Source organism: Notothenia rossii (genome assembly GCF_949606895.1).
Source record: "Notothenia rossii genome assembly, chromosome: 1".
Classification (NCBI taxonomy): Eukaryota; Metazoa; Chordata; class Actinopteri; order Perciformes; family Nototheniidae; genus Notothenia; species Notothenia rossii.
Window position 1 is genome coordinate 93,276,969 of NC_136912.1, and position 19,340 is coordinate 93,296,308.

General features: G+C 38.5%; 2 protein-coding genes across 3 annotated transcripts in view; one reads left to right on the forward strand and one right to left on the reverse strand.

Moving 5' to 3' along the window:
- LOC307013683 (transmembrane protein 131-like) overlaps positions 1 to 19,340 on the reverse strand; it is a 179,921-nt gene that overhangs the window by 97,720 nt on the left and 62,861 nt on the right. The window lies entirely within an intron of this gene.
- ttc39a (tetratricopeptide repeat domain 39A) overlaps positions 1 to 19,340 on the forward strand; it is a 53,149-nt gene that overhangs the window by 21,277 nt on the left and 12,532 nt on the right. For both annotated transcript variants that reach the window (XM_079689451.1, XM_079689452.1), the window contains 7 exons: positions 1,251 to 1,355; positions 8,168 to 8,299; positions 14,707 to 14,747; positions 16,625 to 16,692; positions 16,830 to 16,894; positions 17,335 to 17,434; positions 17,932 to 17,997. In XM_079689451.1, the coding sequence (XP_079545577.1) occupies positions 1,251 to 1,355; positions 8,168 to 8,299; positions 14,707 to 14,747; positions 16,625 to 16,692; positions 16,830 to 16,894; positions 17,335 to 17,434; positions 17,932 to 17,997 (577 nt within the window). The remainder of the gene's footprint in view (positions 1 to 1,250; positions 1,356 to 8,167; positions 8,300 to 14,706; positions 14,748 to 16,624; positions 16,693 to 16,829; positions 16,895 to 17,334; positions 17,435 to 17,931; positions 17,998 to 19,340) is intronic.

The following is a 19,340-nucleotide window of genomic DNA, read 5'->3' on the forward strand; positions in this document are numbered from 1 at the left end:
TTTTCCGAATGCCAGGAAGGATTCTTGCCTCGCTTCTGAAGGAAGTGACTCGGAAGACATGTGCTACCAAGCAAGCGTACTCGACATTGAGAAACGGCCAGTAAGAGACTCAAAACAACTACTGAAAGACCAGAAAGACATTCAAAAGAACTGTGAAAAAGGGTCAAAATAACCTCAAAATGAAACCAAGGAGACAAAACGGCTGCAAAAAGACTCACAACAACTATAATGAAATAATCACAGAGTGGTGAAAGTAGAGACAAAGCAGCTGCAAAGAAACTCGTAATCACCACAAAGCAACATGATCAATTACAAAAAGACTAAATTGAACTACGATGGGTCACAATATCTATGAGAATGAAAAAAAAAACACCACAAAAGAACTAAAAAGAGCAGCTTCAACAACACCCAAAATGATCCTAATGCCACAATAAACAACTAAGAGACACACCACAACTACTAAGCTACATGAAAGGAGCACAAAGACTCAAAACAACGATGATAAGAGCCATAAGCACTATAAACTGTGTGTGTTGCTCCTATGTAGGACAGGTTTGGGGTCTTTGTGTAGATCCGTGTCTGGACTGGAGACTGTCTTTGTTCCCATAAATAAGACAAAAGGGTCTCTGCAGTAGAGCTTAAGGAACTGGTTTGAGTGGAACAGACTTAAAGAGAGTGAATAATAATGAAATATGATGCAACTGAGGGTCTGACAATAATGTGGCAATGTTTTTAAGGAACCTTTATATTACTAGACTGTGAAATAGTCAGACCTAGACTGACGTACTGTTGAGTACATTACATATTCCAACAAAACTGATGTTTTTTTCTCATTGTTTCTCACACTTTTGAGCTATATCGTACTATTTTTTATTTCCTTGTGTCATGAATGAGAGTTTTTCAGTCTGTGGTTTTAATGTCTCGTGTTTTTGTCCTATCTGTTTTGTCTACATGTATTTATGCTGCTTTTTATATATGTATTGATGTCCAGCAGTTTGGTCAACTCTGTTGTTTTTAAATGTGCTATATAAATAAAGTGGGATTGGAGATTGATATTATTAGCAAGGCCACTAAGTCAACTTTAAGGGAAGCCCAAATCTCCCCGGGTATCCAGTATATATTCTAATGACTGCCTTGATTTCAGATATAAGAATTGAAGCAAATACCCAGAGCTTACTCGTCGTGAGATTATGCTGTACTTTCAGACATTCTTCTTCTTTCCTAATCAAGATGTTGTTGTTGTTCTGCAGGTGCTCGCGGTCAGAACTGTCTCTGGCTCTGGACGACTGCATGGCCGCCCTGGATATGTTCCTCAGAAACGACTTTGAGGAGGCGCAGACCCGACTCAAATGCAGGTACGAGAACAACCAGAACCATCTCTAATACATCTGCTGTGACCAAGCAATTTGTGCTTTTGTGCTTTCATGGTCAAATTTAGAGACAAACAGCTGAAGAAATGCATGCAAACAGCTGTGTTTTTCTAGGTGTTTTTGCACTGTCAGGGGTTAGAAAGGGAAGATTTTCAACAGTAAGCTGCATCCCCACACAACAAGCCTTTGTCCCATCCTGAGAAACTGCAATTTGTATTGGTATAAATAGTGTAGAAAGTTCAGGTGTAAGTCATTTAACTAATGAATCGACAAATACGTTGTGCTGCTTCATTGTCAGGCAATAGGACAGAACAGAGACATTGCTTATGTTAATGGTAACATCTGTGTTAAGATAAGTTATAACATTTCCTATGGAACAACGCCTATGGATGTAATGCCTCTGTTTACGCTAGTATATGTTAGCATGCTAACAAGCTAAACTAAGATGATGAACGTGTTTCACTATAAAACTGCTAAACATAAGCGTTGTCTATGTTAGCATGTTAGCATTGTAATTGTGCTCAGTTAGCAGTGTCCTTGTGATCAAGTTAGCTTTTCTATGTTAGCATTTTAATTGTGCTCAGTTAGCAGTGTCCTTGTGATCAAGTTAGCTTGTCACTGTAAACATGTTAGCATTGTCATTGTGATCATCATAGCATATTCGATTTGATCATGTTAGCATTGTCAGAGTGACCAGTTAGCATTGTGCATGCGTTAGCATCTTAGCATCACAAGTCTTATTATATTAGCTGACATGTTCATCTTACTCCATAGTTGGAACTGTATGCAGATAGGAAGGCAGGGAGGGTACTACACGACAATGCTTATTGACACACTTATTTTGCTTCTGTTTTGATAATGATTCAGCAAAACTTTCTGGATTTATTACAAATATTTCTGCTTGTACTTTGTGCTATTGAGAGTCTGCTTCCTAAAAGCGAAAAGATCAATACATTTGCCCCGTAAAAATTCCAAAAAAGAGGAAACTTCACTCTAAGCATTGTCCTTACAGTGGCTCAAACAACATTGTGTTGCTTTTGGTTCCATTTTAAAAACCAGTAAACAAGCAAAATACCGAGTAATTGGCACATTGGAAACTTCTGCCCTTTTCAGTGAGTGCTGGAGGACTGTTAATCTGCTGCTGATGCTGATTATATAATGGCCTGACGGTCTTAAATGACTGACATGCTGCTCTGAGTTACATTCACAAAAACACCCTGTCTCTAGTTTCCTGCTGTGTCAGGAATCAGGTTACTCCATTGTTCCCTGCTTATTCTCTACTTTTATAATCAGAAACTTTACCACAACGTCCCCTTTGTCCTCTTACCGTTTCTATCTCCTCTCTGGGCCACTCAGAGGCCAAGTTTCTTCTTTTCAGTGCTGGCTTTAAATCGAGACAGAAGAGCTGCTTCTTGTCAGGCTCAAATTATTGTTATAACAAAGTCCTAAAGGCTAGATTAACAGCTATTGTCCGTTTTGTTTTGTTCTGAGGAGCCATTTTGGTGTCTTTAGTACTGTAATGGCGCATTTCCACTGCAGGGCCTCACACGGCTTAGTACGGTATAGTTAAGCCTCGGTAGGCCAGGCTCACTTTATGCTGCGTTTCCATTACAGTTTAGTAGCTGGGGTAGTAACTATAGTAACACAGTATAGACGGAGCCGTGATGTCATATTCAATGCGAACCATAAAACCAATATTAGCCGTTAGCTGTTAGCACTCAGCTCCTCATATCTGTTCAGAAACAAGACAGAAGTGAAACAAGTCCAAACCACTGACTGTCTGTGTCATGGTGATTACAATCGCTGGTTTAGTTATGTCTGTAGGCCGTTGTTGTGAGTGTGGACGGTCGGAGCATATACTGCGTTAGCTTAGCCGATCTCCATTCAGATAACGAGCATTTTAAAAGGTCTTTCGCCTGCCGTCTGTCTGCAGACTTGTCAAAGCATTAATTCATGGTTTTTACTAACCGGTATCAGTATGTTGTTACTTCGGCATCATTTTGAAACGTGTATTACAATTAAATCACAGTCAAATATGTTCATCTTGTTGTAGTTGTAGCTCCCTTGCCAGCGATTCTCTCTCTAGTTTACTCAGCCCGGTTGTTGGCCCGGAAAGAACCACGATTTTGAAGGGCCAGAAAAACTGTGAAAAAGCACCCGTTAGCTGGAACTACACCTAGTGGAAACGCAGCAAAAAAAAACGGGCTGGGTTTGGCACGGCACGCTTAAACCGTGCTACATGCTGCAGTGGAAATGCGCCATAAGTGTCGGAAACTGTTAGGGTGATGTCATTTGCTAAAAATAGAAAAAAATGCAGCACTTAAAAAGGTTTGGCTTACTTCAAACTAATTAACTTCTTGCTGTATCCTCATGGTTGATTGCACTGTTTGGATGACACATTGGATTAAAGCCCCACTCATTTAATGTTTGATTTCTAAACTCTGACTCAGATAAGGACACTTAAATTGCAACGTTACATAAATATATAGTGACTCCCTTGTTGTGATACTTATAATGTGTTTAAATCTAGCTTGTGAATAGTCCAAATCTGTCGGTTTAGCAAGTGTCCTTATTTCTGACTCCATATTATTCCCTCAGCTCTGTGTGCGCTCGGCCTCTGTCACTGAAGTGCACCTGAACAAACACAAGTTGCACATCTGATCCTGTTTGTAGCTGAGCCCGGATGGTTGGAGTAAAATAGTCAGTGCAGATTTAAAAAGTAAGATATAAGAAACGTCTATCCTATAATAATCACTGGCTCCATTGAGATGCTTTGTATAGAGCTGTTTAACATTGAAATGCAGCTCTTTGATCAGATTGAGAGTAGACTTTAGTTTTGTTTGATTCATACAAAACCAAATAACGTCCACTGGAGCTGTTGAATGATTTCTTGTATTATAAAATATACATTTACTTTCTGGCTTTTTCGTTTTTAGTAAATAGATCATTATTTATTGTCACCATTTCAGTTTGAATAGTTGTTTATCCTTTTGTTTTGAAGACAGGCACTTGGGGATTTTGTATATGTTGGAGATGGGTAGAGGATTGAGGGCACCGGAAAAGCATATATTGTTTTACCAAGAGCCTAAAGCCATTGTTCTTTATATATTTGATCGACAAAATCTAAGGAAAATAAACTGGATGAACAAAATTCTTGCTTGGAAAATGGATTTGATCCTCCATGAGATTTGCTTTATTTTGAGATTGTTTTATTTGTTTTTATTTGCTGACACTTAGCTACTACACCCGCAATCTTGTCTGATTTTCCTGTTTGCTGCTTCAGAAAAAGGCTTGAGGGATCAACTTGATGTAACATTATGTAAAGTGTGATGACATCTGCTGCATTGTGAGAGACATACTCTGAAAGACTGCAGAACAAAGCAGACTCAAGGAAGTGAAACGCCGGCGGATCTTTCCTCGTTCTCCTGCCTTCGTGTTTGTCTGCTTTATTCCATGTGTGTGTTTTCAAAATCTCTTCTTCTTCAATGTCCTTTTCTCATTCATCCTGCTGTGACGCAGTCAGGTGGTGCAAGGTTATACTAGTCTACGCAGCATGCAACACACACACACACACACACACACACACACACACACACACACACACACAGCTTGAGTTTTTGTTATTGGAGTCGTGCAACAGCGCCAGTTTTACCCGATGACAGTATGCAGGAGTGAAATAAAAAAATACTGTAAATGTCTCCCTGCAATGCGACACACACACACACACACACACACATAAACACACACACACACACACACACACACACACACACGCATATACACACATATATATTTGATCCCCAGCCACTTCAGTCCACATGTCGATGTCCATGTTTCCTTGAGCAAGATACTTAACCTTTAATTGATCATTGGTGTGTGAATGTGTGTGAATGCTAGTCTCCCTTTGTAAGGTGTGTGTGTGTGTGTGTGTGTGTGTGTGTGTGTGTGTGTGTGTGTGTGTGTGTGTGTGTGTGTGTGTGTGTGTGTGTGTGTGTGTGTGTGTGTGTGTGTGTGTGTGTGTGTGTGTGTAAATGGGTGAACTTGTTTATGTAAATGCATTGTAAGGGCTCACACACACGTACCCTAAGTTAACCGCTACCTGAAAATATGTACATTAAGTTACATTTACAATATGGGGACTTGCATTTTTTTTTTGACCTAAGGAGAAGCAAGGACCCAAAATGTAACTGTGTAAACAGATTAAATGTCAGGAATAATACACACACACACACACACACACACACACACACACACACACGCCCACACAAAAACACACACTGAAACTAAACTACTTAAGATACTCCTTGATACAACTTTGATCGTCTGAATGTACTTTAAACGATCACACATCCATTACTTTGACCCCTAGATTCGTGTTTATGGTCATATAGGACTCTCTCTCTCTCTTCAGATACTGAGGCTGTATTTCCTCCTCCTCCCCCTCCCCCTCCTCCTCCTCCTCCTCCTCCTCCTCCTCCTCCTCCTCTGTGAGCTGCTGCAGGTTCCTGGTTGTGGAGACATGTCTGCTCAGTGATCAGCTTTAAATCTCAGAGGTTTTCCAGCAGCAGCTCACTTTATTTGCCAGCTCTCTGTTCAAACATGCCACCAGACCGAGTGCAGACGAAATGATGCAATCTTATTCCCTCAATCACACCGTCCAGCCCCACTCCCCATTCTGCAGCAGGGAGGGAGGGGCTGGTTTTGTGTGGAAGTATGACGTATAGTACAAAAGCACAATACAGCGAAGTGATTGAAGTGCTTCTTGGGATAAGTTGTGCCTGAGGGTCAACGTTTCAGTTTATACAGAAATGTGCCAATTTCTGTTCATGTGCTAATTTTGACAACAAAAAAAAGTACTCAAATACAGATAACGTACCTCAAGATTGACTTAAAGCATTGTAATAGTAAATCTAGTTGGTTTCAGTCCACACTAGGTGTACTAGTAAGGTGTACAAGGTGTCGTAAATAAACAGTTTTGCATGTATTCACGCTCTGACCATTACTGCACTTCTTAAATACAATACTCATGTAATATACAAATATGTCCAAATAAGACATAGTTACTTTCCACCACTTCAAATAGTTTTTTTTTGTTGAGTTAGTATAACTCTTTCCAGCATGGAGCATTGTGGTGGAAGCAGAAGATGACCTGTGTGCCCTCTCTCTGAGTTAATGCTGATTGAAAAATATCTGAGTGCTGCTGTGAAATATTTAGAGTTCTCCGCCTCTTTGACCACGGCTACAAACAATTGAAATCCCTCACAGCTCCGTGTTAGAGGTTTCCTCAGCTGCTGTCTCACATAAACCTGACACAATGGACATTCAAAGCAGGAATTATTTTCTGCGTCTCCATCTGTTCTTCCGCCTTCTCTGACTCTCTTTTGTTTCCTTGTTGTTATTGAGTTAGTTGTTGTTTACTCGGTAGATAAGAAAAGAGAACACTATCTATGTCCATAATCTGTTTTACAGCACATTATATAAGGGATGATGTGCAGCGAGGCGGTCGTTATTGAAAAAATAACCTGACGTAAGTGCTGACGGCATAAAAAAGTCAGAACTTTTGTAGAAAAAGTCAGAATTGTTGAGAGATTTCAGATTTTTGGGAGAAAAAATGTCAGAATTCCGACTTTTTCAGCATTTTTTTCTCAGCATTCAGGATTTTCTCAGAACTAAAACAAACCATATATACAGTATATATATTTACTAACAAGTCATTTATTTTTTACTAACTCTTCGAGGTCGTGGCGGCGTCTCTTTTTGTTACATTTCCATAGGTAGAAAAATCTGTTTATGCAAATGTGGTTTCCATGAAATACGACTGGTTGTAGTTCAGAGTTACATCACAGCTGATCACATGATTCAGTCTGTGGTGAACAGCAGGGAAACATTGTTAATGCTTCTCTGTCACCTCTGCCTTTAAACTTTATTAAAAAAATGATTTGTGTTAGTCCATGTGTGCATAAAGCTATTTAAGCCACCTATGTTTTAGTTTTTTTTGGTTAAAATGCTTTCCTCTAAGTCTCCCTTTCAAGTAATAGTGTATAACTGGAACAACAAGATCATCTACTGGAAACATGTGTCTGTCACATGCAACATAATTTATCCTCCTACATATCAGCTAGAATCTCAAACACAGGGTGTGACCTGACGCGACACACCAGCAGCCGCAGATATAAATAGACACTAAAGGTTTTTTACGCCTGTGTAGTGATGTGGCTTTAGTCTTCAAGTATATAACCTTTCTCGTGTTTTTATAATGGTGCTATCAGTGGTCCCACATTGGGTCATTTCGACAGTACTTGTAAGTACTAGACAGTAATTGAAAGTAAAACTGCTACAGTCGTGCATTCAGAAATTACTTAAAGAGGCCCTATAGTGATTTTTTGGGGTTTCCCTTTCCTGTAGTGTTTTAAAAAGGTTTTTGTTCATGTAAAAGAAAATAAAGACCTTTTTAATCATAAAGCATGTGACATGTATGTAGTAACGTGTGTTGTTTGCATTTCATTCATTCATTGTCTTTCATACTTTCTTTATAACTAATGCTGTTGATGTGTTAGCATTTAGCCACAATTAGCAATGTTGGCTAAAGCTGCCCCATTTACTGTTTTGTGTGACAGTTGATAAATGGGGACTGTCCACGACACCATAAACTAATAAACTAAACTAAACATGTCACAGTAGAGACACTAATTACAAATATGGACCTGAAAATGAGCATAGTTCCCCTTTTTAATATCTTTAGGTTCCTCTTGCTATATAGTAGACAAACTAATGTCTATTTTTTCTTTTTGTTACAGAACCAAAGACAGCATGTACCACGCTCTGACCTACGCCACCATCCTGGAGATGCAGGCCATGATGACCTTTGACCCCCAACACATCCAGACTGCAGGGAACACCATGAAGGAGGCGCAGGCCATCTGTCAGCGGTGAGACTTCCCCAAAAACACCAGGGGGAAATAAGGCCCTGAGGAACAGCTGATAATCTTTTATTAGATCACATCAAATGTTTAGGACTCTTTATCCAAAACAACTTATAATAAGAGTAATCAACCCTGAGGAGATGTATAGCGAGAATTCTGCAAGTACATTGTATATGTATATTTTTTAAATTACATTTTATGTGCATTCAAAAGAGGTGGGTTTTCCTTCTACAACAACAGATGTGTAGACTTGTTGAAGTCCCAATATAGAGTGATGCCATGATGACGATGTATTTGTAATCCTACTTGGATGTTAGCATCGCAAGGGTTCCCTCTACAAAAAGTCAAATTCGATTTTGAAATATTGCAGAAAATAAGCTATTTTGCAAACAACCATGTATGATACTCAGTGGGATAATCTCCACATATTGACACCGTTTTTATAATGGTTGAAGAGTATAACAATAAAAATGCAAGCTCCGGAAGTAAAAAGCTAATGTTGGGCTATAATGGAACTACAGCACGGTCACATGACTTCACGTCACCACTGCTAAGCTAAAGGCGGCTAATGTTGGGCTATAAAGGAACTACAGCACGGTCACATGACTTCACGTCACCACCACTAAGCTAAAGGAGGCTAATGTTGAGCTATAAAGGAACTACAGCACGGTCACATGACTTCACGTCACCACCGCTAAGCTAAAGGCGGCTAATGTTGGGCTATAAAGGAACTACAGCACGGTCACATGACTTCACGTCACCACCGCTAAGCTAAAGGAGGCTAATGTTGAGCTATAAAGGAACTACAGCACGGTCACATGACTTCACGTCACCACCGCTAATTTGGAGGAGGCTAATGTTGGGCTATAAAGGAACTACAGCACGGTCACATGACTTCACGTCACCACCGCTAAGCTAAAGGTAGCTAATGTTGGGCTATAAAGGAACTACAGCACGGTCACATGACTTCACGTCACCACCGCTAAGCTAGAGGAGGCTAATGTTGGGCTATAAAGGAACTACAGCACGGTCACATGACTTCACGTCACCACCGCTAAGCTAAAGGTAGCTAATGTTGGGCTATAAAGGAACTACAGCACGGTCACATGACTTCACGTCACCACCGCTAAGCTAAAGGTACCTAATGTTGGGCTATAAAGGAACTACAGCACGGTCACATGACTTCACGTCACCACCGCTAAGCTAAAGTAGGTTAATGTTTGTCTAATGATGCTTAGGGGGGTGGTGGTAAGTGTGCCGTGAACGTTGTGATCAGCTGATTTTGCACAGTTCTCCAGTGTGTGCGCAGGGCACAGAATTTGCACAGGGGAGTCTCCGTCCGCAGTCGGTTGACGTAGTTTTGGCACAATTCCGTTGTAGAGACCGACGTTAACAGCAGCCCCGTCTGTGCACACGGAGACCGACTCTGGAAAAGCTTCACAAGTACGTCGGTACGCAAAGGCACTTAGTGACACAAGTGATGGTACGCATTTCAAATTTTTGCTGCGCATGCGTTCCAGTTATGTGCACCCCTGGCTATAAAGGAACTACAGCACGGTCACATGACTTCACGTCACCACCGCTAAGCTAAAGGCGGCTAATGTTGGGCTATAAAGGAACTACAGCACGGTCACATGACTTCACGTCACCACCGCTAAGCTAAAGGAGGCTAATGTTGTGCTATAAAGGAACTACAGCACGGTCACATGACTTCACGTCACCACCGCTAAGCTAAAGGCGGCTAATGTTGGGCTATAAATTAACTATACCACGGTCACATGACTTCATGTCACCACCGCTAAGCTAAAGGCGGCTAATGTTGGGCTATAAAGGAACTATACCACGGTCACATGACTTCACGTCACCACCGCTAAGCTAAAGGCGGCTAATGTTGGGCTATCAAGGAACTACAGCACGGTCACATGACTTCACGTCACCACCGCTAAGCTAATGTTGGGCTATAAAGGAACTACAGCACGGTCACATGACTTCACGTCACCACCGCTAAGCTAAAGGTGGCTAATGTTGGGCGTGATGACGTTTAGTCTTCTCATTTAGTCACTTGTTAGCAACTGCCGGTTTAAAATTCCCCAGTGGGGAATTTGAAATATTTTGTGTCGTAGAACCACACGTGAAAACCTCATTCAAAAAAACCATTGACTTTGAGACCAGGGAACCATAAGTGCAAAAATGCTGACTTATTTCCAGGTTTGAGGACTCATTACTTGGAGCTTGTTGTGGAGCCGATGGGTGATGGGATCTTTTAAATTCCTCTCTATCAGCTACAGAATTAAGTTGTATTTGCTTAAAGCCAGGCAATCCATAGAAGAGCCAGATTAGTCAAAAACACAAAAAGTTTGATTTAAGTAAACAAAACACTTGTTTTGTAATGAAACATGGTAAGAGTGATCAAACCTTTAGAGAGACAGACACTCAACACAACGCGTTCCCAGTAGCAACATCATAACAAAACCAGAGGTCATGTTTTAGATTGTCCCACCCACCCCCTGGACAAAGGAATTTCACAAATCTCTGACACATAACTCTTGGAGACGCTGCGACAAACATCTGCTCAGCCCCCACAGAGAAACCCACCTTCTCCTTTTAGACCAGGGGGGTCCAAACTTTATTCACCGAGGGCCACATACAAAAAAATATACGAAGGGCTGGGCCACTCACCAGAGGTAGTTTGGCTAGTAAGTTAAGTTATAAATTGGAAAAATCAATCCAATGTAGGTAAATTATTCTTGATACTTGAAAATGCTTTAAGAACAGCTCTCCTGAGGGTTTCATTTATTTCGTTAGCAGCTCATTCCTTAAAACAGAAGGTTCAGATTGATTATAATAAGAGGAAATATGAACGGTTTGTTTCAAGGTTGTTATGAAAATAAGTTATCGGGCTTTTTTCTTATCAAGTTAGATTTGTTAGAACCTGTTTTCAACTTTAATTGACTGAGTTTATTTGAAAAGTGGTCTTATTAACACATGAATACTGCTGTGTAATATATTTGGACATATATATTTTAGAAGTACAATATAAGACTATCAGAGGTTTCATTTGTGGGCCGTATTACATTATACATTTTGAATTTGCTGAGGGCCGATTCAAAATGGCCGGCGTTTGGACACCCCTGTTGTCGACCGATCTGAGCTGCAGTTTCCCCTTTCTGTTGTTAGGACTCTTTAAATGTTTGCACTGTCAGCACCTTGTTGTAACTTCGCCCTGCACAGCGTCCGGTATTTACTGTAAAGACCTCGCTGAGTCACTGATTTGCATTGAAACATGATAAGCAAAGAGATGCTGGACAATGCTGTGCTGCTGGAAAACAATCCTGGAGATTTTCATTTTCATTTAGTTCTTTCTTAATACTGTGAGCCATGTTCATGCTCAACTCTCTGACTGCTTCGTGCACATTTTAGCACCAGAGGTGGGAAGTAGTGGAATACAAATACTTTGTTACTGCACTTAAGTACATTTATCTGGTATCAGTACTTTACTCCGCTTCTTATTTTTCTGAAGACTTTTTACTTTGACTTCTTACATGTTGAACACAAATACCTGAACTTTCTACTTCTCACATGTTGAACTCAAATACCTGTACTTTCTACTTCTTACATGTTGAACCCAAATACCTGTACTTTCTACTTCTTACATGTTGAACTCAAATACCTGTACTTTCTACTTCTTACATGTTGAACACAAATACCTGTACTTTCTACTTCTTACATGTTGAACACAAATACCTGAACTTTCTACTTCTTACATGTTGAACTCAAATACCTGAACTTTCTACTTCTTACATGTTGAACACAAATACCTGTACTTTCTACTTCTTACATGTTGAACCCAAATACCTGTACTTTCTACTTCTTACATGTTGAACTCAAATACCTGTACTTTCTACTTCTTACATGTTGAACACAAATACCTGTACTTTCTACTTCTTACATGTTGAACCCAAATACCTGTACTTTCTACTTCTTACATGTTGAACTCAAATACCTGAACTTTCTACTTCTTACATGTTGAACTCAAATACCTGAACTTTCTACTTCTCACATGTTGAACTCAAATACCTGTACTTTCTACTTCTTACATGTTGAACCCAAATACCTGTACTTTCTACTTCTTACATGTTGAACCCAAATACCTGTACTTTCTACTTCTTACATGTTGAACTCAAATACCTGTACTTTCTACTTCTTACATGTTGAACACAAATACCTGTACTTTCTACTTCTTACATGTTGAACACAAATACCTGAACTTTCTACTTCTTACATGTTGAACCCAAATACCTGTACTTTCTACTTCTTACATGTTGAACCCAAATACCTGTACTTTCTACTTCTTACATGTTGAACTCAAATACCTGTACTTTCTACTTCTTACATGTTGAACTCAAATACCTGTACTTTCTACTTCTTACATGTTGAACACAAATACCTGAACTTTCTACTTCTTACATGTTGAACCCAAATACCTGTACTTTCTACTTCTTACATGTTGAACTCAAATACCTGTACTTTCTACTTCTTACATGTTGAACACAAATACCTGAACTTTCTACTTCTTACATGTTGAACCCAAATACCTGTACTTTCTACTTCTTACATGTTGAACCCAAATACCTGTACTTTCTACTTCTTACATGTTGAACACAAATACCTGTACTTTCTACTTCTCACATGTTGAACACAAATACCAGTACTTTCTACTTCTTACATTTTGAACTCAAATACCTGTACTTTCTACTTCTTACATGTTGAACACAAATACCTGTACTTTCTACTTCTTACATGTTGAACACAAATACCTGTACTTTCTACTTCTTACATTTTGAACTCAAATACCTGTACTTTCTACTTCTCACATGTTGAACACAAATACCTGTACTTTCTACTTCTTACATGTTGAACCCAAATACCTGAACTTTCTACTTCTTACATGTTGAACCCAAATACCTGTACTTTCTACTTCTTACATTTTGAACACAAATACCTGTACTTTCTACTTCTTACATGTTGAACTCAAATACCTGTACTTTCTACTTCTTACATGTTGAACACAAATACATGTACTTTCTACTTCTTACATGTTGAACACAAATACCTGTACTTTCTACTTCTTACATTTTGAACACAAATACCTGTACTTTCTACTTCTTACATGTTGAACTCAAATACCTGTACTTTCTACTTCTTACATGTTGAACACAAATACCTGTACTTTCTACTTCTTACATGTTGAACACAAATACCTGTACTTTCTACTTCTCACATGTTGAACACAAATACCTGTACTTTCTACTTCTTACATGTTGAACTCAAATACCTGTACTTTCTACTTCTCACATTTTGAACACAAATACCTGTACTTTCTACTTCTTACATGTTGAACACAAATACCTGTACTTTCTACTTTTTACATGTTGAACACAAATACCTGAACTTTCTACTTCTTACATGTTGAACACAAATACCTGTACTTTCTACTTCTCACATTTTGAACACAAATACCTGTACTTTCTACTTCTTACATGTTGAACACAAATACCTGTACTTTCTACTTCTTACATGTTGAACACAAATACCTGTACTTTCTACTTCTTACATTTTGAACACAAATACCTGTACTTTCTACTTCTTACATTTTGAACACAAATACCTGTACTTTCTACTTCTCTCATTTTCCAAACAGGCTGGTTCCTTTAGTTTGAATGTGTGTTTGGTGGCGTGATCATTATTATTTAGAGTCATTGCGTGCCTATTGATTTGAACACGATCCGTGTATCCATCATTTCCTGGTCTTCTCTAAAGAAGAGGGACCAATGGAAACGTTGTCATGTTGCCGTTGGTCACCATGGAAACATTCATTAGCTAACAATGACATTATTGTTCTATTAATATAAAGGGAGGTCAGGTACTCTTTAAAACAGCTGCTAGTTATGGGTACTTTTTACTGAAGTACATTTCAAAGCCTCTTTACTTTGACTTGAGTAAAGAAGTTTAGTCAGTACTTCTACTTTCACCAGAGTATTTTTAAACACGAGTATCTGTACTTTTGCCATCTCTGTTTAGCACACATTTCTGCACAGCCCTCCACTTTAAAATGTAATACACTGTAGTTTGGCATATACTCATTATCCTTAGTGTTTTTGTTGTTTTTCAGTTTTTAAGGTTATTTGTAAATTTAAATGTGGTGTAAATACTTGTCTTTAGCATCCTGTTTTAATGCTAAATTGTTTTTCTTAAAAATATTTATTTTTATTATCCTTATATATTATTTGTTGTACCTACTTTGCAACTTAATTTTTACCAGATACCAAAGCTAATTCCTTGTATGTGTAAAAGTACCTGGCAATAAACTTGATTCTGATTCTGATAACTCTTGTTTCTGCTTCCTCCATCAGGAACCGCAAGAAGTCCAGCTTCTCTAAAAACTACACAGAAGGTCAGTCAAATCCTGTACTGACTAAAGGAGTGAACATGGGGGGGATTACGAGACAATAACCCCTGAAATAACCAAAGAAAGAAGATGAACAGATGTTTAATTGTTCACCATCTTTGTGTTGTTTGTTTGTGTGTCTTTGTAAGATATAGACATACTTTATTAATCCCTGAAATGCAATTTTCACTACATTGCATCACACACATAAGCCCGACATACACACATTAATGTACACATGCATTAATGGAGAGGTGTCAGAGACGAGGGGCTGCCATGGAGCATTTGAGGCTTTGGTGCCTTGCTCAATGACACATTGGCATTGCTAAAGTAAGAAATCCAAACTTTCCATAATATGGCCTCCGTTTCGTTTTGGCCCGCCCCATAAAAACTACTCTTAAATGCAATTCCTGTTGTTCCAGCTGGAGTAAATCCACAAGCTACCCTGCAGTATACAAAGTCATTCAAACTAGCTGCACCTTTACCAGCTTTGAGAACACTTTCATGATCAATCATTATAAAACATATCATATATATTATTCTGAAATGAACCAATCTGCACAATGACTACTTTTACTGTCTTTCACTATATTTTGATGAGAATACTTTCCTACTTTCACTTGAGTAACATTTTGAATGCAGGACTTTTACTGTAACAGAGTATTCCTACACTCTGGTACTTCTACTTTTACTCAAGTACACGATCTGAGTACTTCTATTTTTACTAAAGTACAAGATCTGAGTACTTCTACTTTTACTCAAGTACAAGATCTGAGTACTTCTACTTTTACTCAAGTACAAGATCTGAGTACTTCTACTTTTACTCAAGTACAAGATCTGACTACTTCTACTTTTACTCAAGTAAAAATATCTGAGTACTTCTACTTTTACTCAAGTACAAGATCTGAGTACTTTTACTGTTAATCAAGTACAAGATCTGAGTACTTCTATTTTTACTAAAGTACAAGATCTGAGTACTTCTACTTGTACTCAAGTACAAGATCTGAGTACTTCTACTTTTACTCAAGTACAAGATCTGAGTACTTCTACTTTTACTAAAGTACAAGATCTGAGTACTTCTACTTGTACTCAAGTACAAGATCTGAGTACTTCTACTTTTACTCAAGTACAAGATCTGAGTACTTCTACTTTTACTAAAGTACAAGATCTGAGTACTTCTACTTGTACTCAAGTACAAGATCTGAGTACTTCTACTTTTACTCAAGTACAAGATCTGAGTACTTCTACTTTTACTCAAGTACAAGATCTGAGTACTTCTACTTTTACTCAAGTACAAGATCTGACTACTTCTACTTTTACTCAAGTAAAAATATCTGAGTACTTCTACTTTTACTCAAGTACAAGATCTGAGTACTTTTACTGTTAATCAAGTACAAGATCTGAGTACTTCTATTTTTACTCAAGTACAAGATCTGAGTACTTCTACTTTTACTCAAGTACATGATCTGAGTACTTCTACTTTTACTCAAGTACAAGATCTGAATACTTCTACTTTTACTCAAGAACATGATCTGAGTACTTCTACTTTTACTCAAGTACAAGATCTGAGTACTTCTACTTTTACTCAAGTACAAGATCTGAGTACTTCTACTTTTACTCAAGAACATGATCTGAGTACTTCTACTTTTACTCAAATACAAGATCTGAGTACTTCTTCTTTTACTCAAGTACAAGATCTGAGTACTTCTAATTTTACTCAAGTACAAGATCTGAGTACTTCTACTTGTAATCAAGTACAAGACCTGAGTACTTCTACTTGTAATCTAGTACAAGACCTGAGTACTTCTACTTTTACTCAAGTACAAGATCTGAGTACTTCTACCTGCTCTGACTGAAGATAACTGACTGTATTTCCTCCTCAGAGGAGCTTCATGCTGAGGTGTGCTACGCAGAGTGTCTCCTGCAGAGGGCAGCACTCACCTTCCTGCAGGTTAGGGTCTAACCTCCACTGAATATCATATATACTGTGTATTAGTATAATAATAAGTACATTCCACCACTGATTATCTCACCTTTGTTTACATTAATTCTCTGTTTCTTCACCTCTCCTTCGGCCTTCTTGTTCAGGATGAAAACATGATCAGTTTCATCAAAGGGGGAATCAAAGTGAGGAACAGCTACCAGACATACAAGTGAGAATTCAAAGTCCAAACATCATTGTTGTTCTCTTCTTGCTTGTGTTGTCAACCCCTTGTCTTTAATTATTTTATATTTCATTATTAATTTATTGATCTATTCTTTTTCATTTGTTTTATATTTATTCATGTATTTATTTATTAACACATGTATTATTTGTTATTATCTTTTATTTTGTGTTTATGTATTAGTATATTTAAGAGGGAAAAGTGCACGTTAATAATCATTTCTGTAAATGTGGCTGTTTTTCCTCTCTACCCCCTGCACAGATGTGTTCAAAGTAAAATAACATGGTAATCAAATCATTAATAACATGTGACACGGTGGCTCACAGTACAAGAACACATGCCGATAAAAACCACAAACATATCAAATGGAAACACCAGCTTATAAAACCTCATTATTTTATCTCCTTTATTTCTCTTCACCTTTCCAGAGAGCTTCACACAATCCTCCAGTCCTCTGGATACTCTCACGGGGAAAACCATGGGCACTTTGAGGGGGGGGTGAACCTGGGAGTAGGAGCCTTTAACCTGGTAAGTACAAGGCTACGTGTTTGCTTTTATAATCAAACATGTCAACAACAAAAAAAGTCATGACATATGGGACACAGCACTTCCACATCGTATCAAGTCTTTAGCAAAAGTGAAAAGACAGTAAAAACCTACTTGTATTTATTTCGTGATGCTTTAAGATAAGATGAGATAAGAAGTTCTTTATTGACCCCAATTCGGGAAATGTTTGTGTTGCAGCAGCATAAAAACCCAAGGCAACAATACAAATTAAAAGACAAGAAAGTAGAAAATATACATGTTGAATGAACAATAACAATATGTAAAGCAAGGTATTATATATACATAAGTATGTGACAGATGGAATATTAAATATTAAACTGAATATATACATGTCAAATGTACTGTGAGTAGTCAGATCAGCTATAATCTAGCACGCTGAAGTTGATCCACGGGAAAATGATTTAAAAAAAGATATTTTTGTGTCTCGCGTTTGAATTGAGCGTGTCTACTTCCTGCAGATGATCTCCATGTTGCCCACGAGGACGCTGAAGCTGCTGGAGTTTGTGGGTTTCTCTGGTAATAAGGTGAGTCTGCAGACATGTGAGCACTTAATACAACCATGGAGAGGAAACTGTGGGTAGCACGATTTCCTCTGAGCTGAGAGGATTCACAGGCCAGGGATTTTTCATTCTGCTTGAAGTGATTAATTTCTGTTGTTGAAACTAACAGTAGAAGCCGTAAACTGTATCTGTAATTTCAGCTTCAAAGTACATTTAGCTGAAACTCATATGATGAATGAACCTATGACTACACTGTTTCTCTGTTTCACAACTTCCTATCATGTGCGGAGCTAAAACAAAAGTCCCTTACGTCGTGATATCGCTTCACTTCTTAATCTCGTAGTTTGAATGATTCTCCTTCCTGTTCAAAACAATATCCTACGTATACTTCCGAGTTCTTGAGTTATTCCGAGTTATGTCACAGTGCACTATTTGTACTTGTATATTTTGTACACAAGCCTATCTGTTTCATATGCAATGGAAGTGTATGTATATAGGTATGTGCTTAACAAAAAGGCATTAGGACACGGTGCAAAAGAAACACATTAAACAATTAAATTAATATTTGAATACATTTGAAACCAGTCATTAAAAGGCTAGGAGAATCCAAACTAAGACAAGATCGAATGGAAATACACGTGCAGGAGCCATTTTATGGGTGTTGTTGGCGTTACTTATTAATATTGCAGTATTATTTGTGGACACTTGGTGGCGGGGGTTAGCTGCACTAAAAAGGGGTCATAGGTGACCGGAAAGGGCGAGGACACAGGAGGAAGAGAGCATACCGATTCCTTCCACCAGCCCAGTAGATATTTAGTTTGGATTGTGTTTTGGTGTTTTTATGACTTCTTAACACGTGTGGTCATTTATCATTGTAGGATTCCTATGATGATGTTATATTTCTTTGTCAAGCACTTTGTGACTTTATCTGTGAAAAGAGCTTTATAAATAAACTTTACTGCAGTCAACATGTCGATGTATCCTTGGGCAAGATACTTAACCCTGAGTTGCTCCCGATGGCATGGCCAACGGTGTGTGAATGTGTGGGAGTGTTAGGTCCTAGAGTAAGGTACACTGCTCTGTATGAATGGGTGTGAATGGGTGAATGACATGTAGTATGTAAAGCGCTTTGAGGGGTCTTAAAGACTGGATAAAGCGCTATATAAGTACAGTCCATTTACCATCTACTTACTTAAAACCATTGACAGAATAATTACACCTTGGTATGTGAACGCTCAATAAACATCATTCCAAACTGCACCAAAGGATCTGCGTGTGGATCACTCTCCATCTCCTGTGAACTAATGGCAATAAACGAGTGTGTGTGTGTGTGTGTGTGTGTGTGTGTGTGTGTGTGTGTGTGTGTG